This window comes from Pelophylax lessonae, assembly GCF_965119305.1.
Source record: "Pelophylax lessonae genome assembly, chromosome: 3".
NCBI classification, from domain to species: Eukaryota; Metazoa; Chordata; class Amphibia; order Anura; family Ranidae; genus Pelophylax; species Pelophylax lessonae.
Genome location: NC_138770.1, coordinates 333,519,877 through 333,546,481, shown reverse-complemented (window position 1 = coordinate 333,546,481; position 26,605 = coordinate 333,519,877). Strand labels below are relative to the sequence as shown.

The 26,605-nt window shown below is 38.6% G+C and overlaps 1 protein-coding gene across 1 annotated transcript in view; it reads left to right on the top strand.

Annotated features, from left to right (window-relative positions):
* Nucleotides 1-26,141, top strand: part of COL21A1 (collagen type XXI alpha 1 chain) — a 342,213-nt gene extending 316,072 nt beyond the window's left edge. Inside the window, exons 22-30 of the mRNA XM_082251479.1 lie at nucleotides 1,638-1,709; nucleotides 2,418-2,453; nucleotides 4,264-4,308; nucleotides 6,409-6,441; nucleotides 15,976-16,122; nucleotides 17,706-17,760; nucleotides 19,994-20,194; nucleotides 24,871-24,948; nucleotides 25,571-26,141. Of these exons, the coding sequence (XP_082107605.1) occupies nucleotides 1,638-1,709; nucleotides 2,418-2,453; nucleotides 4,264-4,308; nucleotides 6,409-6,441; nucleotides 15,976-16,122; nucleotides 17,706-17,760; nucleotides 19,994-20,194; nucleotides 24,871-24,948; nucleotides 25,571-25,758 (855 nt within the window). The 3' untranslated portion in view covers nucleotides 25,759-26,141. The remainder of the gene's footprint in view (nucleotides 1-1,637; nucleotides 1,710-2,417; nucleotides 2,454-4,263; nucleotides 4,309-6,408; nucleotides 6,442-15,975; nucleotides 16,123-17,705; nucleotides 17,761-19,993; nucleotides 20,195-24,870; nucleotides 24,949-25,570) is intronic.
* Nucleotides 26,142-26,605: the final 464 nt, after the last annotated feature.

The following is a 26,605-nucleotide window of genomic DNA, read 5'->3' as shown; positions in this document are numbered from 1 at the left end:
TTTGTGAAGGTTTCTCATAGACTATCATTATATATATATATATATATATATATATATATATATATATATATATATATATATTTTTTTTTTTTTTTAAAGGACATTTTTTAAAGCCAAAAACTCAATTTTATCTATTTTAAAATAATAAAAAAACAAGAAAGCAAAGAACAAAAAAAACTGTTTTAACAAAGTACAATTTTAGAGAAACGGGTGTCCTTGAGAAAAATGTGGTGCTTTTCCAGGTGTAGTCACAAATAGTCATCAGTTTTCTATTATTTAGTGATTGTTATGTTATTGTTGGGGTATTGTAACTGATTTTTTCAACTCCAGTGTACATGTGAAATCAATCAGAGATCTGCTGATATTATTCAGTGAACATTGCAGCTGTGCTAAAGTTAGAATGTTTATTCAGCGTTCCAGTGTATTCCACTGGAAAGGCCAATTTCACAATGCCATGTTGGATCTGCTCTAATCATATGCTAAGTAACTTCCTCTCTGCTTCTGCTTGATGAAGCCCTAATCAGATTAATAACTTAAAGACATAATTGATGCCAGTTTGTGGCTGTGGTGAAATACCTTTGGGGAACTAAGCACTGATGCTAAATACATTAGTCTTTCCTTGAGAAATACAGAGAGCATGCAATAGTTGTGTACAGGGCTTTTTTCTCAGAGAATAGGTACAGGTACTACCCCCCCTTTTCTGAGTCACCCCTACCCAACCCGTGAGCACCCTCCCTTGGTTCCACCCCCTACTTAGAGAATACAGAACCAAGTATTATTTTTTGGGCACTAAATAGCTGGTATAGGATTTGCTAATGAAAGGCAGTAATAAAGCCCTCCGGAGCCAGGAACATTAGATGCCCCCAGCAACAATAGATCTCTCCAGTAGCATAGATCCCTCCAGAAACTATAGCTCCCCCAGCAACAACAGATCTCTCCAGCAACAACTTATCCCCCCAACAACCGTAGATCCCCAAGCAGCAACAGAACCCCCCCCCCACAACAATAGATCGACCCAACAACAATAGATCTCCAAGTATCCATAATCAATAGATTCTCCTGCAGCCAGCAACAATAGCCCCCCTCAACAGTAGATCTCTCCAATCAACAATTGACCTCCCGAAAACAATAGATCTCCCCACCAGCAGCAATAGACCTCCCCAGCAACAATAGTTCCTTCCAGCGACAATAGAGCCCCCAGCAGCCAGCATCAATAGACCCTCCAGCACATCCCAGGACCCCTTGGCATAATATACATTAAGTGCTGGAGGTGCTGAGTTCCCCCCGTGTTCCCACTGAAAATAAGCCCTGGCTGTGTATAGGAATACCTCTCACAAATTACAAACAGGTAATCTTAAAGGTGTTCCTAAATCACTAGAATAATGACAAATGGACATGGGGGTTGCCGGGTAGGTAGTTGTACATCTCTGTGCCTTGTGTTAGCATTGAATAGGAGGAGGTCTGAAGCTGTAACACAAGGAGAAAAAACCTTGCGTCTTGTGCCAAGTTTTAAAACTGGTCAGGTTCACAATGAACTGCGATGTTTTGTCAGATACATTAGGTAGGTTCCAAGGGCTTATAATGACATTGATAAATAATTACAGCTTCTATGTTCTGACATACATTTTCTCCGCCAGGGAGAGAAAGGAGAAATTGGCCTTATGGGCCCACAAGGATACACAGGTATACCAGGACTAACAGGTGCAAAGGTAAATATCTAAAAACATGTTTTTCATTATTCTTAGTTCATGTAAACAATATTTATTATATTGGGATCTGTAATCCTAGTGATGTCAATCAAATTTTTTTTTTATTATTATTTGCTTTCAGTAAGACAAATCAGTCCATTTTCACATATAGTGCAATCTGAATCTATACATGTAAATCAGATTTGTTGATCAAAATTCTGTAATATACTTTAGTACATTAGTCATTACGTAGGTCACCAGGTATGTTTCATAGATGTAATAAGCCCAGTTATTTCTGACAAACTACATCACTCTAATTGAAGGATGATGTGTGGAAGTTGAAGGATGTAGAGAGCCAAGGAATAAACTGGGCCATGTTGCCTCCAGTCAACTGTCACCTTTTCCTATATTGTTACAGAAAATGTTTATCTCATATAACATTCAGATAATAGGGTTGATTTAGTAAGAGAATACAGACAGTCCACTTTGCTTAGTGAATAAGGTGATGCTTTGATCACTTTAAATGTCAAAATTTGTAAGGAGAGTTGAACAAAAGGCAGGATTTCTGCTTGAACACGACTGAGCGATCAAAGTAAACACAGCTAGCTTTACTTTATTCAGTTGACATTCAAATACATATGAAAATGATTGAAATCCAATGTTTCTCAGGCACAAACCTATGGTGAGAGTAGACTGCCTATAAATAATGGTTTTACTTTATTTTTTCAGGGTGACAAAGGAAATCAAGCTGAAAAAGGGAGCCAGGTACATTTTTTACAATTTTGTTAACAGTAATCATTCTAATATGCGTACACAATTAAGACAAATATTTTCGGATATACATATACATATTTTCCCTACAGATTTTCTTATCGTGTGTACGGGCCTTTAATGTATTGAGTTGTTGCCAATTGATTAGCAATTTGTGTTACCAAGCAATTGAACAGGTGTACATAATAAAGTGTATGTACTTTAGTAACATAGTAACACATAGTAAAGTGCGTATGCACATATACTATTATAATGGGTTAATCTGAAAAGCTGATACAATATTTTTTCATTGATGCTCTCAAAATTTTAAGATAAAGATAATTGTAAGATATTGTCAGGGAAGAAATAACAATAGCCACACACAGGCAGATATTTAATTTAAAGTTTAAATAGTGTACCGTATTTTCTGGCGTATAAGACGACTGGGCGTATAAGACGACCCCCAAATTTTTAAAACATAGGTTTTGAGCTATACTCACCGTATAATACTACCTCCCTTCCGAAGCAAGGTAACACCATTGAAAAACATCAGATTTCTCATAGATCTCCAAGGTACCCCAAGTACTGTAATACATGTAATCTCTCATAATATCTCCAAGGTGCCCTAAGTATAAGTATTACCAGTAGATGTAATCTCAAGATGCTGGCTGTGCGGGAATCCTGTACCGGTATACCGTATGTACCGTAGCTTCGGCTACATACAGTATACCGCGCTGAGCCAATCACAGAGAGCGATGTATTCTATTATTGAATGCAAAGCCTGCTCGGATTGGCAGAGTCAGAGAGGCGGGTTGATGTTACTCCGCCAATCCAAGCAGAACAAATGCCCCACTAGAAGATTTCCTCTCTGTTCCTGTTCTGGTGACAACTTCAGTATGAAACAATGGTTGACAATGGTCCCTAGGACAAATAGAGAGAATGAATCTTCCCTTATTGTGACACAGGCAGCAATCAAATTCTAAAAGGGGTTATAGCCATCTCAGTACTCTATCAAGAACAAAAATAAAGCTTGGGTTTTAAATGCATTTGACATTTGACAAATGACATTGCTTTAGATAACCCCTTCCTTTTTACTCAGTTTTCTTTGTTACTTTTTTTCCAAAATCCATCCCTGTGTTACATGGCTAATATTCTCTCCAGCAACATAAAGTATTAAAATAATTGTTATATTTATTATGATAAATGTAAATAACATAAAAAATGCAACCGCCGATTACTACAAAACACTGACAATTGGGTGTTGAAAAAATGTAACAGTTATTCTGAGAATAACCCTGAATATATTCTTCTCTAAGACTGCATTCACACCCTTGTGTTTTGAGAACTTGGGCAAAAATGCACATTTCTGCCCCAGTTCCCGGTAATGGAAAGGAATATGTGCCATATGTGTCCCTAATGGTACCATAAATATATGTAGCAGCTGAGCGTTTTGTTGCATGACAAAAAGCGTGAAAAATGCACCAAAATGTGCATTGAAAACATGTGAGGCTCACTGCCAAAAAAAATTGAAGGGTGCATTTGTCACCTGTGGACCAGTCCATTTAAGTGAATGGGCTTCACTATTCTGTCGCATGACAGACATGAAAAAAGCAGGAAAAAAAGTTATGCGTTGCACAGGTGTGAAGGGGGTCTACGATTAACTACAAAAGTGGAAGAAAAAAAGTATACTTAAAGTATAATTTGTGAAATCAAAAGCTTGTGGCATTAATGCAGACTTTACTGCAAAAATTACTTATATAATGTTGCAATTTATGTAAAATAACTGCTTGTAAGTAATCTAAAAATCATTGTATATTTTTTAAAGGGCCAAAAAGGAACTCAGGGTTCTTCCGGTATTCCAGGATCTAAGGTCTGAAAAATGTGCTTGATTTTTGCTTGTAGTTGTTATTGGTTTGAATTGTCTAGTCTATATTGTCATTATATCTCTGCTTCATTTTTTATGTGCTTTTTTTTTTTTTTTTAAAGCGTGTCACATATCAGATTTTTATTTTAGCTTAAAGTTGTACCTCAGGGACTGCATGCCATTTTAATTTAATTTAACTCCCAGAAAGTGTCTGCAGTCTGAGGATTTTTTAAGCAATTCAGTAACTTTTGTTTACTCTGCTGATTAGCAGTAGTCATTTTACAGCTATATTCCTGTATTCTACCTTATTGCCTTGCTACTTGAATAGACTTTTGGACTAAATGTATTATAAACTGCTGAGGGACATGTTTATAGGTTACAACCCAGTTTCACCCAGCTTTAGGCCCCTTTCACACAGAGAGTCAGTTTTTCTCAGCAGGGGATCGATCCGCCAATCCCCCGCTGAGCAGGCGGATGGCAGCTGTGTCTCCGTGCTGTGTGCAGAGACACAGCTTTCAAGTCCTGCTATTCTCTATGGGGGAATCGGATGGGAACTGACCGTCTGTCCGTTCTCATCCGATCCGCTAGACGGATGGAAAATAGGGTTTCCATCCGTCCAGATTTGACGGATCATATGCCAGAGGAGATGTCTCCACTGACATACGATGCCCCATAGAAATGATGAGTTCTATGTGCCTGAAGACATTTAGTTGCTGGGGTCTGTTGCTAGGAAGCTCCCTGACAGAGGTGTGCTGACTCTTAAGTTGTGTCAGTACACCTCAGTTCAGGCAGCTTTCAGCACAATGTCACCAGCTCCAGAAATGAAACAGTTGCAAATATACTGAACCCCAATCCCGCACTTCAGCCACAGTGCTAGGAGTGATATAGTAGCAGGTAGCACAGGAGAAGACTATGATGCTGGTTTAGGTTGTTTTCTACAGCAGAGGGATTTGGCTATGCTGGCACCCTCTGTGGGAAGCTGGATCAGCATTGTTTTCAGATTCAGAGAATGAGCACCTTAAGTCAGGAGTCTGGTGAACAGAATATACTTTTCCTTTGAAGGTAATGAAATATTGGCAGGTTCCTCTGCTGACAACACCTCTTTCCAAACCTCTTTCATTACACTCCACCCCCTCTCCAAATTACAGTGACTCCCTGCCATCATAAACCTTACCCATTCCATCTCACCTCAAGTCACAACTCTTACCATCCGCCCCCCTCTCCAGTCACTCTGCTTCTCTGCCAGATGCCTTAACTTCACGATCACAGCACCGCCAAACTCAAACCTCTTCTCCTCATATTACCTCCATACCTCCATCCTATTCATCTTTAACCCCATTCAGAACTTCTGTCCTACCCATTTCAAGCCGGCCCCCCCACCCCCACTGTATTTCATTACACTACCTCTGTGCCATGCATCTCTCACTCTCCAGGTCACAGCATCTACCTTCCACTTCAAACACTACTCCCAAACCCCCCCCCCCCACCCTCCCTCTACCACCCCCTTCTCCACCCCATGTCCTCCTTCCCTTTAAAGGGGCAAAGTTTGTCATCTTTGCCCTGAAAGCTGGATGATCTTCTCCTGGTTTTGCTTGCACTAACTTATTATCTTTATCTTACAAAGATCTCCTCAATAGGTAATGTCTCATTGGTGTTTACATTTGATTTGCTTTTATTTTAAAGTATATTTTTGGTTATGCATTTTGTACTTTATAAAGAGAATGTTAGCTAATACGCTTTGAGCTTTTGAACAATAGTAAGTATCTAGCATGAAGAGTGCAATCTGTCTTTTGTTTATACATGTTTTCCAGGTGTCCACATAGAATCACATGAGAGATAAATAGTCTTTAACTTGTACAGTCAAAGTCCTAAAAGGAAGCCTGGAAAATGTGCACATGTGGACCTGAAAATTGCTAAGTTGTTGAATACTGATGATAAATCAGTATGCATTGGATTCAGAGAGACAGAAAGCTCTGTTTCCACTTTGTCAGCAAAAATTATACCAAACCTGCTAACACAACTAAACCTTTGACCACGTATAATATTTTGCTTGTTTTAAAATGTTATCTTTTAAATTAATTTTAACTTTGCAGTATTTTTTCCCAGGGTGAACAAGGAGAGATTGGTGCCAAAGGAGAGGTATGAATTAAAACTAGAAATTCAAAAGTTGCTTCTAATGTTTGTTGTTACCCAAAATTAAATCGAAACTTATTATTCTACACACAAAAAAAGCACAAAAGAAACCATATGAAATACTCTCATAGATAAAAAAAAAAAAAAAAAAGATGGGATTATATGATCCCCACAAGAGCATATTTTATCACATTGTACCTTTAGCTTATAAAATTAAGAAGCTATGACATGTAAATCTGTCACTTAAAGAAACAAAAGAAATGAAAGGAAAGAAACACACATATTTCAGTCTGTTCATAGCTGTGGACATAACAACATAGACTTATTTGGAACCTCCGCTAGCCATGTTGATTTTCACTGTAGGTTGGTGTCAAGGGAAGGATTTGTTTGGGGCATGTACATTTTTCACTACATAGTGAACATAAAGTGAACCCTAATCACTTAAGGATATAGATGTCCCGAACTATTCGCCTGCGAACATTGCTTGTTCGCGTTCGCCTCGGTGGGGGAACATATGCGATGTTCGGTCCGCCCTCCATACATCATCATTGAGCAAACTTTGACCCTGTCAGCAGACACATTCCAGCCAATCAGCATACCCTCCCTCCCAGACCCTCCCACATCCTATATAAAAGCAAGGACAGCATCCATCTTAGATTCATTCTGAAGCTGCAGAGTTAGTTAGAGCAGGGAGAGTGCTGCTGCTGCTGACTTAATAGGGAAATCATTAGCTAGGCCAGTGTTCTGTGTTCACTCCTGCTGTAAGGACAGCATCCTGACAGCACCCCAATAAGCCCTTTTTAGGGCTGGTATATCAGTCTGCTTTTACTATATATATACAGACTGTACTGTGTGCACACCACTCATATCGGATGGCACAGTACCTTGCAGATAAAAAAGTCATTTAATTTTTACCCTTTAATATAATTGCAGTTGCCTGCCAGTGTGTGTCAGGCCCACTGACTGAACTGTGCCCACTGCCAGTGCCCACCACTCATATAGGGTGGCACAGCACCTTGCAGATAAAAATTTAATTTAATTTTTCCTCTGTAATATAACTGCAGTTGCCTGCCAATGAGTGTCAGGTCCACAGACTTACTGTGCCCACTGCCCACCAATCATTTAGGGTGGCACAGCACCTTGCAGATAAAAAAGTCATTTCATTTTTTCTCTGTAATATAATTGCAGTTGCCTGCCAGTGAGTGTCAGGCCCACAGACCGTACTGTGCCCACTGCCCACCACTCATATAGGGTGGCACAGCACCTTGCAGATAAAAAAATGCATTTAATTTTTCCTCTGTAATATAATTGCAGTTGCCTGCCAGTGAGTGTCAAGTCCACAGACTGTACTGTGCCCACTGCCCACCACTCATATACGGTGGCACAGCACCTTGCAGATAAAAAATTAATTTAATTTTTCCTATAATAAAAAATAAAATTCATCCAGTAAAAACAGGAACTAGCTTTTTCATTCGAATTTCAGTAGCCCAGGGATGGTGATAACCTCTTACCAAATAAATAGGATGATAACATATACCAAAATATTTAAATCAGATGTGATAAATATAAGCATAAAATCATAAATACATAAAAGCATGAAATCACATCAATAGGAGTCCATAAAATCCATAGGTATAAAGTGCATAGAGCAATGAAAGTGCAAACATGAAGGATCACAGGTGCGACTTATGGGGACCACCCTTGCTTGCCACCACCACACAGTGCCGGGAGAAGTATCTCAAATTCAGACTCACTATAAATTTACCAGGAAATCTTCCAGAGGAGTCTTTGCAGCACAAATCAGAGATCTGGAGGAAACCTGATTTTACTATATGCTGTTGTTGGCTAGTCCATGAGAGTGGTTAGGCATAGGTGTCTGGTGAGTCTGAATTTCAGATACTTCTCCCAGCACTGTGTGGTGGTGGCAAGCAAGGGTGGTCCCCATAAGTTGCACCTGTGATCCGTCATGTTTGCACTTTCATTGCTCTATGCACTTTATACCTATGGACTTTATGGACTCCTATTGATGTGATTTCATGCTTTTATGTATTTATGATTTTATGCTTATATTTATCACATCTGATTCAAATATTTTGGTATACGTTATCATCCTATTTATTTGGTAAGAGGTTATCACCATCCCTGCGCTACTGAAATTCAAATGAAAAAGCCAGTTCCTGTTTTTTCTGGATGAATTTTATTTTTTATTATATTTGTTCATTTAAGTAGCAGCAATTTGTGTTATTTGTGTTATTCTGTCAGGTTTGTGTTACCTGTATTTCCTAAAGCGCAGTGGATTACAACATAGTCTATTAATTTAGTACAAGTAGTGATATTTATATATTTAATTTTTCCTCTGTAATATAATTGCAGTTGCCTGCCAGTGAGTGTCAGGTCCACAGACCATACTGTGCCCACTGCCCACCACTCATATAGGGTGGCACAGCACCTTGCAGATAAAAAAATAATTTAATGTTACCTCTGTAATATAATTGCAGTTGCCTGCCAGTGAGTGTCAGGTCCACAGACCATACTGTGCCCACTGCCCACCACTCATATAGGGTGGCACAGCACCTTGCAGATAAAAAAGTAATTCAATTTTTCCTCTGTAATATAATTGCAGTTGCCTGCCAGTGAGTGTCAGGCCCACAGACTGTACTGTGCCCACTGCAAATGGACTGTTTGCGGTTGTTTGCGGTGCGTTAAACGGGGAGTTTGGTCTGTCAGAGTTTGGTCTGTCACTGTGAACCCTTACACTACCTGATCGTATTCACACACTGGATGTTTTAAAGCACATTATTCCAAACAATTTAGGAATGTTAGGTGATTTATGCCCTTTATGGATTAAAACCCGACTCTGCGTCAACTACGTAATTTTCCATGGGAGTTTTGCCATGGATCCCCCTCCGGCATGCCACAGTCCAGGTGTTAGTCCCCTTGAAACAACTTTTCCATCACTATTGTGACCAGAAAGAGTCCCTGTGGATTTTAAAATTCGCCTGCCTATTGAAGTCTATGGCGGTTCGCCCGTTCGCGAACATTTGCTTAAGGACCGGAAGGTTTTACTCCCCTAATGACCAGGCGATTTTGTTGCGATACGGCACTGCGTTACTTTAACTGACAATTGCGCGGTAATGCGTCACTGTACCTTAACAAAATATATGTCTTTTTTCCCCCCCCACAAATAGAGCTTTCTTTTGATGGTATTTGATCACCTGTGCGGTTTTTTTTTTTGTGCTATAAACATAAACAAAAGAGGGATAATTCTGAAAAAAAAACACAATGTTTTTTACTTTCTGCTATAAAACATTCCCAAGAAAAAAATCTAATTTTTTCATCAATTTAGGCCAAAATGTATTCTGCTACATATTTTTGGTAATAAAAAAAGATCCCAAGAAGTGTATATTGATTGGGTTGTGCAAAAGTTATCGCGCCTACAAACTAGAGGAAATATTTATGTCATTTTTATTTATTTATTTTTTTAGTAATGGCGGCCATCAGCGATATTTAGTGGGACTGCGACATTGCGGTGGACAGATCAGACACCCAACTGACACTTTTGAGGGGACCAGTGACATTACTACAGTAATCAGTGTTGAAAATATGCACTGTTACTTTACTAATGGGCAATCAAAGGGTTAAATGTGTGCCTAGGGGAGGCTTTCTAACTGTGTGGGGGAAATATTTGCTGGATGAACACAGAGACCTTTGTTCCTAAATACTTTGGCAGACTGCCATTCTGTCTCCAATGTGTCCCTCTAGCCAATTGGCGCTCCCGCGACCCGACTAACTTCTACACGAAACAACATACAGGTATGTCGTTTTGCATAACAGAGTTGACCTGCCACCATAAAACTACGGCGGATGATCGGCAAGAGGTTAAACCAAAAACCCCAAAACAGACAACAGTACAAATAAATGCATATATGGGAACATAGTCATCTGCCAAAAGAGTTTTTATTGCAGCTTGTTTTATTTGTAGTCTTGCAGCTGTAATAATTAGCATACCTGAACTATAAACTGTCACCTTAGGCTATCCCTGGCATCACCCTCTAGCATTTGTTTACAGTGCAACACCTGCTTCACTTATATGTAAAGATAACCAGGGAGTACAAAACTGTGCACCTTTGCAACAGCCTTATGACACCTGTTGATGACATAAAGGATTCATTTAAATACATAATTGCTGCAGCATCAGGTGTCATTTGCCTGCTTATTGTTAAATGGTTAAAATTATGTTGTTAGCATAATAAATTAGAAAGTATTTACTGCCAGTTCACGGTGTGGGGAAAAATGAATCACATATGCACCCATATGCACCAATATGCACTTCAGTCTTTCTGAAATCTGCATTTCTACTTTCAGCAATAACAGTTCTGTGGGATGACAGAGTGGTCTATGGTTACTAGAATTGGATGAGTTCAAAATAAGTGTGCTAACTCCTACCTTCTGTTTCTGCTCTTTTATACACAATATTATCAAAAGTATTGGGACACCTGCCTTTACACACACATGAACTTTAAAGGCATCCCAGTCTTAGTCCGTAGAGTTCAATATTGAGTTGGCCTACCCTGTGCAGCTATAACAGCTTCAACTCTTCTGGGAAGGCTGTCCACAAGGTTTAGGAGTGTGTCTAAGGGAATGTTTGCTATTATTAGGCTTATGATCTACCAGAACACCCAAGTCCTTCTCCACTATGGATTCCCCCAGTTGTACTCCCCCTGGTATGTATAATGCATGCATATTCTTAGCCCCCAAGAGCATAACTTTACATTTATTCACAATAAACCTCATTTGCCACATAGTTGCCCAATGCAACAGTGCATTGAGGTCGGTTTGTAAGTTGAAGACATCCTGTAAGGAAGTTATTCCACTTCATAAATTGATGTTTTCTGCAGACACTGAAATGGTACTTTTAATCCCAGACCCTATATCGTTTATAAACATATTAAAACACTGAACCTTGGGGTGAACCATTGATAGCCTTTGACCTTTCAGAGTAAGAATCATTAACCACTACTCTTTGAATTCTGTCTTTTTGCCAGTTTTCTATTAATTTACTGTACGAACGGATCTTTCCAAGCCTGTAGACTTTACCTTTCACATTAGCCATGTGTGGGGAACTGTGTCAAACGCTTTTGCAAAATCCAAGTATACTACATCCACAGCCACCCCTCTGTCCAAGGTTTTACTTACCTCCTCTTAAAAAGAAATGATGTTTGATTGACAACTTTTGTCTTTCATGAATTCATGCTGTCTGTTGCTTAAAATATTTTTTTCCAGCAAGAACTCATCTATGTGGTCTTTTATTAAACTCTCCAGTATCTTCCCGACTATAGAAGTTAAACTAACAGTTCTATAGTTACTTGGTAAATACTTTGATCCCTATTTAAATATAGGCACCACATTGGCCCTATGCCAATCAAGTGGTACTATTCCAGTCATTAACTAGTCCCTAAAAATGAGAAATAATGGCTTTGAAATGACAGAGCTCAATTCTTTAAGGATCCATGGGTGGATGCCATCTGGTCCTGCTGCTTTATCTATCTTTATTCTGTCTAAATAGTTCTTGACCATATCACTTTTTAGCCATTGTGGATCTTTTGGGGCTGTGTCAATACCATCCCCATTATGGTCATGAGCTCCACCATGCTCATTTGTATACACAGAGCTGAAGAAAGTATTTCATAAATTTGCCTTCTCTTTGTTCCCAGTCACCCACTCCAGATTATTTTGTAAAGGGGCCTACATGCTCAGACCTGACCTTTTTACTATTAATATATTTGAATTTTTTGGGGTTTGTCCTACTATCTTTTACAATCTATTGTTCATTTTGAATTTTTGCCTCCTTGATTTCCTTTTTACATATTCTGTTATATTCTTTGTAAGAATTAAACAATGATAGTGTTCCTTCATTTTTATATTTTTTAAAGCTCTTTTCTTATTATTTATAGCTTTTTAACTTTGGCTGTGAGCCACATAGGTTTTATTTTTAGCCTTTTAAACGTATTGCTCATGGGAATATACTTTGCAGTGAGTTTGCATACAGTCTTTTTGAAGAATTCCCATTTCTGTTCTGTGTTCATCAATGCCAATATTTCCTCCCAGTCTAAGTCTTGGAGAGCAGCCATCATCCTTTAAAAATTTGCTCTCTTTAAGTTAAGTGTTTTTATGGTTTACGTATTGTTGCTGACAGCTAACATTAAATTAATTCATATTATGGTCACTGCTACCTAAATGTTCTTTTATATGAATATTGGTTATAAGCTCTGCATGGTTTGAGATTACCAGGTCCAGCAGAGCATCATTCTTAGTTGGGGCCTCAATAAACTGCACCATAAAATTGTTTTGTAATAGCTTTATACAGTTTTGCCCTTTAACTGTTCCAGCAGTGCCATGGAGTAATGTCAATGTCTAGGTAGTTAAAATCCCTCATTTTTTATCACTGTCCCATCCCTTGCAGCCCTTTCTATCTGTGCAAGGAGCTGAGTCTCCATCTTCTCATTAACACTGGGAGGTTTATAAGAAACTCCACTGATAACCTTTGTATTACGCACACCCATGTACTAGAGATCGACCGATTATCGGCAAAGCCGATTAATCGAAGGCCGATATGGACTTTCCCCAATATATCGGAATTGGCTTTTGGTTTAGAGGCATCATCCCGGTACCGGTGTCCATAGCCGACGGTCGGCTTTCTTGTAATGACAACCGATGCGGCTGAGAAGCTGCTTGGCTGTCATTCCAAGAAGCGGGAGGGGACGTCCCCCCCCTCCCGCCGCCTTCCGCGGCTCGCCCGGTTCTCCCATCCCACCATGAGACCCGGTAATACTACCTTCACTGCCGCTGTCTGACCCGGGTCTCCATTTCTTTGAATTCAGCTCTGCCGCATACCCGGAAGTGATGTCATGGCATGACATCACTTCCGGGTACTGGCAGTGCCAAATTGAAAAAAAACTTACAGCATTCAAAACAGCCAAACTTGGCGTTTTGAATGCTTAAGTGCAGAGGAGGGGTTTGGGGGTCTTTTAGACCCCAAGATCCCTCCACCACAGTACCTCTAGACATAAAAAAAAAAAACATTTTAATGTCTGAAAATATCGGCAGATAACGGCCAATACCGATACCCGATGACCAAAATATCGGTATCGGTATTGGCTGTAAAGAAACGATATTGGTCGATCACTACCATGTACATTTCCACCCATACTGCTTCAGACTCATAAAGCTCTCCATCAACTAAGTCCTCTTTCACATTCGCTTTGAGATCACTTCTCACATAGAGGCAGACACCACCACCCCTCTGTTATACCCTGTCCTTCCGAAAGAGAGCATAGCCAGGAATAATAATGGCCCAGACATGTGAAGAATGAAGCCAGGATTTAGCAATACCAATTAAGTCATAGTTCTCCTCGTGCACCAGAGCTTCTTACTCACCTTACTTGCTTGGCAGACTTCTGGCATTGGTGAACAAACACTTTAATTCATTGTCACATTTTGAACACCTATTTTGCATATTTTTTATTTTAGCACAAATATTACCATTTCCAATAGTTGCTTGTAACATGGGAACCTTTTTATCCTCTGCCATAGCTCTCCCTCCATTTTCCCTATTCCATATAATAGGTACTGACCCCTGTCTGACCTCTCTGTGCCATTATAGTAAAATTCACATTCCCTCCTCAATCCTAGTTTAAATACTCCTCCAGCCTTCCCATAAACCTCTCCCCCAGCACAACAGACTTCCTTCCATTTAGGTGCAAACCATCTTTAGCATATAGGTTTCCCCCCGATGAAAAGTCAGCCAAGTGCTCTAAAAACCCCAAATCCCTCCTTCTTCTACCAGATCTTTAGCCGTGCATTCAGCTCTCTAATATCCCCATGTCTTTGCTGTGCTGCGCATGGCACAGGCAATATTTCAGAGAATATCTCCTTGGAGGTTCTTCCCTTCAACTTGCAGCCTAGTATATTAAATTGGTTATTAAGGAGCCTCCACCTTCCATATATTCTGCCATTGGTTTCAATGTGGACCAAGACAGCTGGGTCATGCCCAGTCCTTCCCAGTAATTTATCAACCTGGTCCACCACATGCCAAGCCCTGGCACCAGGGAGACAGCAAACCATTTGGTTGGGGTGAGCCTGGCGACAAATTATTCTATAATTTCTTTTAATTATAGAATCCCCTATTACCACCAACTGTCTAGGCCTACCTGCACTACCCTTACCACCCCTACTAGATGGTCTGCTCTCCTGGCTGTTGAGGATGGCAGTGACATCTAGGGATGCCACCTCTGAGCTTGCCATCCCCTTGCCACTTAGCATAATCACAACCGATATGAATAGCATCAGTAGTTTATGAATGCATTCTGAAATGCTATTTCTAAAAGTATTTGTGTTCCCCTTTTGAAAATCACTTCATTAACATAGAACATGACTGGTGATATAAGGGATACATCTTTATAAAAGGGTATCAGTGTTGACATACAGGTAGGATCAATAGGGGTTGGTATACAAAAGGCAAATAGACTGTTCTGTTCACTTTGTAAGCACATTTTCACTTTGCAGGGGAATGTTCCCTTAGTTTAGTGAATGAAGTGAAGTTCTGCTGATTTCATCATCTAATCATGTGCAAGCAAAATTAATGTTATTGTTTTTTTTCTTGCATGTGATTGGTAGCCTTTGCAAATTAATTGTCAACACAATCACTAAGCTAAGGAAGAAATCCCTTTGCAAAGTAAAAATTCCCTTGCAAAGTTAACAGGCTATTTGCCTTCAGTAATTCAATCTCATGGTCTCTTATTACATCCAAATAATCTTACTAGTTAATGTTTAATTTATTTCTGTTGATTTTGGTTAATTATGAGGCGTGTAATGGATCACCAACTTTCTAGAATATAAAAATTATTTTCAAAGCAATTACCTTCACTAAGGGGCAATAGCCCTGGGATTTGTGGTTTAGCAGAATCCTCTTTCCTACCTATCAACATGATATATCCTGGGTTCCACAAATTCTCAAAAATAGACCCACCCCATCCAGTTTGTCTTTTGCTTCCCTTTTTCACAAAATGTACCCTCCTTTTTTTTTTATTCCAATCAGTTACATGCTATAAACCAAAAGCACAATATTTTTAGTTTAACTAAAGATAGCTGTTGCAATCAAAGGTGAGGTTTCCATCTAATGACACTTACATACAGACCATCTTTATGAAATCAGTACTGCACTGTGAAATGGTGCGCTTCTCCTTCAATTACATTTTTATTTAGGGCTTTTTAGGGCCTTTGCAGTTATTTTAAGGGTTCCATTTTGTATAATTGTCTGGTCTTGCACATACTGCTTTTTATGTTTCATTATTCCCAGTATAATAAATTCAGCAAATAATAGTAATTATGGATTACAATATGCAGACACATGTTATGTTTAAGCTCCCTACAGAGGCTGTGTTTTTAGTGAGAAAATCAGAAAAACATGTTGAAAATTGCTGTATATGACTGTAAGTTTAAATGAGTTTCTACAGTTGAATGGAATCATTTTCTTTACAGGCAGGGGAAGTTGGAGTACCAGGACCCCAGGGATTCAGTGGACCAAGAGGAGAACCTGGTCCTGCTGGATTAATTGGAGCACCTGGTCCTAGAGGAGTCAATGGTGACAGGGGACCCCCCGGGATGCCAGGACAGGAAGGAAGGCCTGTATGTGTATACAATAGTTATGAAAATAAGTAACATGTTTTTTTTTTCATTACCTAAATGGGGCCATGTTGAAAAAAATAATATATTACTTTGAGGCTCTATTCACACTACTGCAGTTTCATATGTTGCACAGAATTGCATTACAATGAAAATCACATTGTTTTTAGTGGTGCCTGTTCACATTAATGCAACAAAGCACTGCACAATTTTGGAAAAGATTCCTTTACTACTTTGGTACAGTTCTAGTTTGATTTTGGCCCCAAAAAATATACAAACCACATCCAAGTTGTATCCAAGTTACACTATATAATCACACTAAAAACTGGATCAGAATTGCATTGCAGCATTCTGAATCTAGCCTGAATAAGTTTAATTTGGATTTGACTTCACTAGTGGCAGGCCTGGGTAGGTGGCAACTCTAAACTTGTTCTCTAAAATGCTCTTCTTATTAAGGACTATCCTACAGTTTTCAACCTGTTTGCTGTTAAAGAAAACAATTGCCATTCTTATTAAGCATACCTAAGGCTCAAATTTACCATCCAAACTAGATTTTCAATTCTGACAAGTTGAAGAGAAATCCAGAAGATGTAGATTTGTGGCATAATAATTGTAACTCCAAAATACAGACATAGATCATTCTAGTAGGTGATATGGCTCCACCACAAGGCCAAAGTGTGTCTATTACTATGTTGCTATACTTGTTTTGTTTTTTTTTTTTTTTTTTGTTTAAAAGTATAGACTGACTATATACATTATCTATACTGCAGTATAATTTATTATTTTTATTGCTTGTTATGAGCCCCATAGTGGCCATTTGGTTATAGGCTTTTATTTACCTAGCCCATACCTTTAGTTGGAAATGGCATTAGGCTGTGCTCACTTTTATTTTACTTGAATTGGAGTTTTATAGATACTAATTTAAACATTTTCAAAACTGTTTTGTTTTAAATTATAGAAAAGATTTGGGATTGATATGTAAAATCATAACAAACAGTACACGTTGGGAAAACTTTTAAAAGAATAAAAATAAATTATAGTAGCTGTTTAAAAAGTGTAATCTCTATGGAGACACAATAGAAAAAAAATTAATTACTTATGTTCAGCCAATTTTATGCAGTTTAAAACTTTTATTCATTTTTGCCATAATAACCGTTACTAAATGACCCCAAAAGTTGAGAAGCAAGTTGAAGACAGTAATGAATAAGTGATGAAATTACTCTGTGCCCTATTCTTATAAATGTGGTCTTGGGAAATTCAGGGGGTTATTATCTTATGGTTAATAGGCTGTTCACATTGCAAGGGAATTAATACTTTGCAAGGGATTTTTTATTTCGCCTAATGAATAAGGTAAAGCCCTGCAGTCTACCATCATCCACATTGCCTTTTTTTTTTTTCATTTTCTTTGAACATAAGTGGATAGTCTTGGCAAACTGAAAATTAATCACACTCACTAACCTAAGTGAAAGTTTCTTTGTAAAGTGACGAGTCTTTTTTCCGTTAGTAAGTCAAGGTCTTGAAATCTTGTGTATTATTATTATCTTTGTGTATATTTGTGTATTAATAAAAAATATTTATTTTGCAAGGGCAAAGAACATTCTGAACAATTCATAAGACAAATCTGCCTTGATGTTTTAAAAGGTTGGTTACAAGATTGGAAAGTTAATTTTCTTCTAATGTAAATCACATGACTTTTACAACATAGTCCCTTAATGCGCAGAATAAATACAATAGTGAGAAAATGTATCAGTAACAATAGAAATACACCATGTAGACCTAACGTGACCTAAATTAGTTATTTTAAAAATAATAATCTAAAGAATTAAGTCAATTATATTGTAACACATAATCATTTAATGTCAAGGCAAGATGCAGGCTGTGCTTAAGCAGAAGGGGGTGTGTTCATGAGGCAGGCTGTGATTGGGAGGGTGTGTATGCCAGAGGCAGCCTTTGTTTGGTCAGTGGGGGGGCTGATCAAACTAATCTGTACAGACATACTGTGTTTCTACACAGTGTCCTGCACCTTTAAATGGCAAGCCAAAGGATTAAAACTGACCATGCTAACACAGGTCAGCTTCTATACTTTCTGTGGTCAGTTTATAGCAAGGAATAAAGGTGAGTGGCAGGATCAACTAGGTACTTTAGATGGAAGAAGTGCATGAAAATGATAGAGACTATGATTTATAAAATACACAAATGTCCTCATCAGTATGGGGACAAGGTGCTTTGCCAGGGGGGTTCCATCTGTTAAAGTATCCCTAAGGTTGAGGGCATGTGGCCCGGTATGGTCTAGGAACACACGCTCACACACTCCTTTCCTTGCCCCCAGGTTACATGCTTGGATTAAGGATCTGCTATGAATTTTTAATGTAGCCTCATGCATTTTTTTTTATGTGTGAGAATCCTATATAAAATCCACACCATACCAGATTCCTTTGTAATTGTCCATGATTTAAAAGTAAAAACAAGGGCAGTGAACACCCCCATGCTAATTTTGTTGACAACATTTTGCCTATTAGCCCTGAAAATGAGCATATTTTTGTATCACAGATTCAGTTCCCATTGATTTCAGTAGGGTTTGGGTTTGGCATCCAAACTCTTTTGAAGGTCACTGAACCCTGCTTGAACAAAACTCATGGCCTTTTGGCTCACCCCTAGTTATACTTAAGCCCCGGAGGATTTGGCTGCTCAAAGACCAGGCCCTATTTTGCGATTCGGCACTGTGTGATTTTAACGGACAATTGCGCGGTCGTGCAAAGCTGTACCCAAATGAAATTGATGTACTTTTTTTCCCGCAAACAGAGCTTTCTTTTGGTGGTATTTGATCACCTGTGCGATTTTTATTTTTTGTGCTATAAACAAAAACAGAGCGACAATTTTGAAATAATAACAATATTTTTCACATTTTTTTTATATGAAATTCTCAAAAAAAATGTAAAAATCAAAATTTTTTAACATTTTAGGCCAATTTGTTTTCTGCTACATATTTTTGGTAAAAAAAATCGCAATAAGCGTATTTTAAATGGTTTGTGCAAATGTTATTGCATTTACTAACTATGGGAAAGATTTACAGTATGTCATTTTTATTGGATTTTTTTAACTAGTAATGGCAGCGATCTGCGATTTCTTTTGCGGGACTTGCACATTGCGGTGGACAGATCGGACCCCTGACTGACATTTTTGACACTTTTGGGAGTACCAGTGACATTACTACAGTAATCAGTGCTATAAATATGCACTGCTACTGTAAAAATGACACTGGCAGGGAAAGGGTTAACTTTATTGGTGATCAGTGGGTTAAATGTATCCCTAGGGGCATGATTCTAACTGTGGGGGGGCGTGGCTTGTGATGTAACCACAGAGACATACGATCCTACATAGCAGGATCGTATAGTCTCTGTACTTAAATCAGTGAGAATGACAGGCGGCTGTGTTTACATCAGCCATCTGCCTTTCTCCCTCTCCTGCGGGAGATCGCGAGTGGCCGGCGGACATCGGAGCGGCCGGTCACTCGCGCGGGGATCCCTGTGAACAAGCGGGGGCGGGAGCGTGTCTCCGGCGGGGGGCGGGAGCCCCCTACAGGCTCCTGGGTGAGCGACGTAGCCCTACATCCGTTTGCCCAGGAGCGGCTGACTGCCGCAGTAAATAGTCGTGCGGCGGTCGGCAAGTGGTTAAGATAGAGTAATTAAAATAAATTTGTTTGAATTTTTTTTTGACTAGCTGTTGGAAATTAATACAACATAAATAGCTCACAAATTAGATACTTGTTTTGTTTGCAGTCAAATTCTATTTACTACAATGTTATGCTAGCTTTTTCTGTGACAATTTCAGATTACATTTTTGCTTTATCCAATCTCTATTTTTATTTTGTTAGCCCAGCTACCTTTAGTATTACATTCCGAAAGACTGCAAAGCTGTGATCAGTGTAAAACTCAGCAAGGGACCCCTGGGTCTCCAGGACCTCAAGGGGCAGTGGGCCCTGAAGGACCAAGAGGACTTCCTGGAACACCTGGGAGAAATGGTTTTCCTGGATCCACAGGACATCCGGGACGTCAAGGTATCCCAGGACTTAAAGGTAAGACAACAAATAAGATTAAGATAACATCTGTGTTTATTGTGTTTTTTAACATTGACAAAAAAAGGTAATTAATTTCCCTTTGGGATGATTAAAGTATTCCGAAAAGTCAAAACATCCACCCAGTGGAGTTGAGACTGACATTTGAGCACTGATGGGATATTTAGAAAGTATGTGTAAAAAACTAGGGCCTTTGAAAGATGGTCGGCCCTCCCCTGACTCTCTGAACTCCAACCTCTGGTATTATATGTCCTTAACAGGTCATGCCGTCATAAGAAAAAACTAGAGTAGGTAGTCTCATCTCACAAGTCCATTTACCCTCAATTACATAAGAAAAGGGCAATCCTATAGGTTTCTGTTAATTTACTATCAGAATAGTAGTGAGGTGGTTAAAAATCCTGAGCAAAGCAGCACACAGAAGCAGTGAGCTCTGCAGCATGGCTACACTGACTCCTCTGATCCTCCCCTCACATCCATCCCACTCATTCTCTAAATCTCATATAGGCATTCTGTATAGATGTGACAGGAGTGGATGGAAAGCAGCATGTATGAACAAGCAGGTAAGGAACTGACAGTTAGGGAAGGAAACATAGTAGTGGGCTATATACTCCTGATCTGTAATTCTGGGCTATATACTCCTGATCTGTAATGCTGGGCTATATACTCCTGAACTTTGATGTTGGGCTTTATACTCCTGAACTGTAATGCTGGGCTATATACTCCTGATCTGTAATACTATGCTCCATATGCCTAAACTGTAATGTTGGGCTATATACTGCTGATCTTTATTGCTGGGCTATATACTCCTGATTTGTGATGCTGGGCTATATACTCCTGACATATGAACGCTGCAATATATACTCCTGACCTGCAATGCTGGGCTATATACTCCTGACCTGTGAACGACGTGCTGTATACTCCTGACCTGTGAACGCTGTGCTATATACTATCGACCTGTGAACTCTGTGCTATATACTCCTGACCTGTAATGCTGCGCTATATACTGCTAACCTGTGAACTTCAGTTACTCCAGACCTGGATAAGTTTGTATTTTTACATTGACATTTGTGCTTTAATTTTTTTCTAAGGGCTGAATGTGGTGCAGATACCATGAATTCCATGTGTGTTTCACGTCCTGCTGGTGAGCACACTGCCTTTGCATACCAGTGTATTGGTAACAGCCCCCTAAATGCAGATCACAAACGCAGTGCGTTTGTGGACACCATATCGCATAGTTCTGAAGTACCATGCTGTTTGCTGCAGCGTGCTTTTAAAAGTAATGCATGCATTACTTTTTCTGCATTCCAGTGTGATTTGCAGCCCATTCAAATTAATGGGCTGTCAAAATGCACAACATGGGAAATATGTGGGACATGCACAGGAGTGTGTGCTGCATTATCGTGTGATCCCAGAGTGAATTGGCTCCAAGTTTTCTTCAAAACTCCCTTACTTTTTAAAGGCCTTGCTAGATTAGCTCCTTAAAATAGTGCATTGTGCCCGGTGATCTTTGATTTCTCCAAAGTTGTTCAGGTAGCTCGACACCACTCTAAGGTTGCCTACCCCTGGTATAACATGTTTATTTTTTTAATAAAAAAGTAGTTCACTAACTAAGCAGGATATTATACATATTTAATAATGAGAAAATCACCGCAACAGGGATGTAAACACCAAATGGATGAAATACATTTTGCCCAAAGCCCTGTGTATCATAAACAAGTGCTATATTTGACTTTAATTTGATTTTCATAAAATCATATTTTCAGCATTTTTCCAGTAATTTTTTTTAAATCTCAGTGATACTGATCTCCACCCACCGATTTCAGCTTCTTTCTGTATACATGCACTCACTCTAGCATCAGATGCACATCAGTGCTCCTGACAACAGCGGACCAAGTGTGCAGAATTTGTGTCACCATGGCCACTTGTATTTTTCATCAGGAGAGCATGTAACAGGATGACAATGCACTAGTAATACTGGAAGGCAGTTGTCACTTTATAAGGAAGTGACTGAAAAAGGATTTTGATGGCAGTATCACTAGTTATTATTTAATGAAACTCATTGACTTAAAAAAACTAAAAACAAATCTTAAGATGTAATGAATGTGTTAAATTGTTTTATGAGAGTTTAATGATTTTAATTGGCAATATTTTAAGAAAGTGTATCTAATGGAGCACTATACATTTTTTTTTCCCAGGGCCAAAAGTGTCATAGAGTTCCATAGTGTTTTCATTTGTATTTTGGATTATCAATGAAATGACTAAAGCATTTTGAGGAAGTTTTCTAGGTTATTCAGAATAGAAAATTAGAAACTTTGGTTTCTATTTAGCTATAAGCTGACTAAGCCTATGCAACAATCTAGGCTATATACAGCGCTTGCCGCAGAAAAACAATTAACTTAATGTATGTGAACAATGTTGAAAACTTATCTTTACAGTATAAGTGAAAATACAAATCAATTAAACACATGAAAATTAATAAAAAGTTCCAAGGAATTGATAAATAGATAAATAAGTCTTTTCCAGTGGTGATCAATATATGTGAATACAATAAATGTAAAATTCAATAAATAAAGTCTTTTCAAGTGGTGATCATGTGCAAAGTGCTTCATGCTCAATAAATAAAAGTTTGTGACTTTTGTGACGTGGATTCCTTGTTGGGTCCTATGTGCTGTATAGCACTAGGACCTACAGTGCTTGGAGGCCGTTCAGGCCGGATTGGGGATCCCCTTTGTGGATGATCCTGGTGGGATACAGGTTAGGTTCCTCCTTACCCGATCTCGATCCTCAGGATATGGGGTTAAAAGAAAGGCTCCAGATAGTGTATTATCGTTTTAAAAGTTTATTCATCAAATATTCATAAAAATTGGAGAGAAGAAAGACTCAAACTCCAAGTTTGCAGGCAAAGAAACTGCTTACAAACACCTCCTAGCAGAATGGCGAGCGGAGTGTTCCGGCTTCCGTTCCACGTGGTGAGTAGCGTGCTGATGTGCGTTCCACAACCTTGATGCGTTTCGTCACTTCCTGTGACGTTTTCAAAAGGTAGGTTTTGAAACCGTCACAGGAAGTGACGAAACGCTGTACTGATACGCTGCACTGATGGGCACTGATATGCTGCACTGATGGGCACTAATAGGCTGCACTGATGGCCACTGATGAGGCTGCAATGATGGGCACTGATGAGTCATTACTGATGGCCACTGATGAGGCATCACTGATGGCCACTGATGAGGCTGCACTGATAAGCTGCCCTGATAGGGCTGCACTGATAAGACAGCACTGATATGCTGCACCGATGAGTACTGATAAGGCACACTGATGGCCACTGATGAGGCAGCACTGGTAAGCTGCACTAATGGGCACTGACAAGGTTGCACTGATATGCTGCACTGATGAGCACTGATGGGCCTGCGCTGATGGGCATTGATGAGGCTGCATTGATGGGCACTAACAGGGTTGCACTGATGGGCACTGATAGGGTGCACTGATGGGTACTGATGAGGCTACACTGATGGGCACTAATGAGGCTACACTGATGGGTACTTATATGCTTTATGTTAATGTTATGCTTTATATTATGGTAATATTATGTTAATATTGTTAAAGCTGTTAACAATTATTTTTGTAGGTGAGATCTCAGCATGTACAGCCTGCCTCAGTGATGATTTCTATCCCTCTCATATGACCTAAAGAGGAAGGAGTGTGGTTTACAGATGACAGGGTAGATGTGTGGCCTTGACAGGAAGGGGTGGGTCATATTTAAATAACAGGGTTCATACGTTTAGTCAGGCCTAGGGCAGCACAAAACCTAAATACACCACTGGCTGATAGTGATAACCTCCCCAAGCTTTAATTGTAGATGTTTCTCACTTCACACACCAATGTAAACGATACTACAATGAGAGGAGAAGTCTGCATCCTACTAGTTGAAAGTAAAAAATGTTCTCAATACCAATTTTCTGTTGCTGCTCAACAATGCAGAAAACTGTCCCTTTTTATTTAATGCCAAATTCTCCTAAAAATTAGCATTGGATGAAAAAGGGGTATACTTATTTAACGGAATAAAAAACTATCCCCCAAAATAATGTGACTCACTGTCATAAGGGAACTATTGAGATTGCCACTATTGTTCTTCTGAAGAAGGCTTGTTGCCTGGCTGTGTCTGACTGAAGAACGTTTGAGTCACTGGTCCAGAACAAGTATGCTGTAAATGAGTATTATAAAAGTGTCAGGATTCCTTATCTCTATGCTTGTTCAAATCAGCAAATAAGACAGCACTGAAGCCAAAGAATCAGCATGAAAGACAGTAAACTAGCATTCTCATCAATGACAGCAAATGGGAAACCACTACCACCTTTGCTTTACTGGAACCTTTGGAAAAATAATTTGATAGATTAAGTTTATGTCTTTCCTGGATTACTTAAAATACCATGGTCAAAGCCTAACGGGGTGGCTTGCATGTGTCAGCTTACATTTTGTAAAAGAGGAACAAACTTTTTTTGCTTTGAAATTGGGAAAAGCTAAAAAATGTGATACCATCTATTTTCTCTAGGTAGTACTTTTGTCTTCTGAACAACCAAACCATAAATCTATAGCCTGTTTCAAATACAATATATAACATTTGTTTCTAATTTGTGAAATCTTACTTTTACAATTATTTTTTGGTTATGTACATACAGGCGCTCCAGGAAAGCCTGGCCCAAAAGGAAATAAAGGTGACTCAGAACCTGGAATTCAAGGACCACCTGGAGTCCCAGGTATAGTACAAGCATAGGGACAAAACTACAGTCTCTATAATATTTGAAATATCCTGGTGGGTAGAAAAAATAAATGACAAATAATTAAGGCTAATACAGTATAACAAATTACTAGAACAAAAAAACACATATAATAAGCATTTTACTGAAATATATTTCTTTTACCCGATTCACCTGATTCAATTGTTTTTCCTATTCCTTCTTATTTTTCCTCTTTTGCACTTTGAATCAGACCCAGATTTACCTTTCTTTTTTTGTTTTACTTGAATAACTTGAGTATTTAAATGATCAGCTATAGAAAAATGAATAATTAAAATTCTGCAAAAATGTATTCAGAGCAGGTATGATGTCCTCCATCAAAAAAGTGATGGAAGTGGATAGTGAGTTAGGTTCAATCTATAGCAATAGTTTTTAAGCATTTCAAATTCAAGTGCAGTGAATATTCAGTCAGATCACACTTATTGGAACTTACATGGCAAATATCTATCCTGATTTCTAAATAAATTACATTAAAAGACCATAGCAATAAACACAAGAATCAGCCATTCAATGCAACATCCAATATTAAAGTTATCTAGGAAGGTTATGATTAATATACATTTGTATTTATTTTCAATTTCAGGACCTATGGGTCCACCTGGAATGAGCAAAGAAGGTCGGACTGGATTACCAGGGTCTCCTGGCAGAGATGGAGAACGTGGGTCACCTGGATCACAGGGACACCCAGGACAACCAGGAATATGTGACCCATCTGTATGCTTCAGTGCAATTGTTGGCAGAGATCCATTTAGAAAAGGACCAAATTATTAATGTTGATTTTTGAGGATGAAGTCAAATTTTGTCACCAATTCTCGTCTTTCATGTCTCAGGAAGATTTGTACTGGTCAGCTTTATAAGAACACAAGTACCTCTATTTTGAAAATTAAAAGAGAATGCCTTCAAGAGAAAAAAACAAAACATTGATAGTCATTAAATCAGAAGGCAGGCAGTAGTGGCATATATCTGAACTAAGCTCTACTTATAAATAATATTTATCTATCTGTAAGCTATGCAGATATAAAACTGTGAAATAGTTTTACATCAAGTCATGTTGTAGAAAATGTGTCATTAGAATATTCTGTCAACTTTTGTGCAAGAATTTTGCAATATACATTTTATTTAAAGAGAATATAAAATCCTGGTATATCCTATTTAAGAACAGATCTTTTTTACATTGTATGCCAAAGTAGAAAGCATACATGAAAGACAATCAACATTTTCAAATGAGAATCTTTAATTTTTTTATACCAGTCTGTTTGGCCTCTGTTTATAAAAATATGATCCAAATTGTAGTAAAACTCAAAAAAGTATTTAATTATAGTATTGTTGTCAACTTATTCACTTAAGTAAGAATAATGCAGGTTTGGAAAAAAAAACAAAAAAAAAAAACATGCCATCATAGCGCTAAGCAAAAACATCAGTTTATAATTCAGGTAAAATCACAATGGTAATGTTAAAGACTTAGTCATTCTAGTATGGTCACGTATGTTACTTAATATTTTTTTAGTGTAGGACTATAAGTATTAAATTACTGTGGACATTCCTATTACATGTGACATAACTGGTTCCAAAAATGTACTAGTCTTTTTGTAACTAACTTTTCCTCCTGACCATTTCA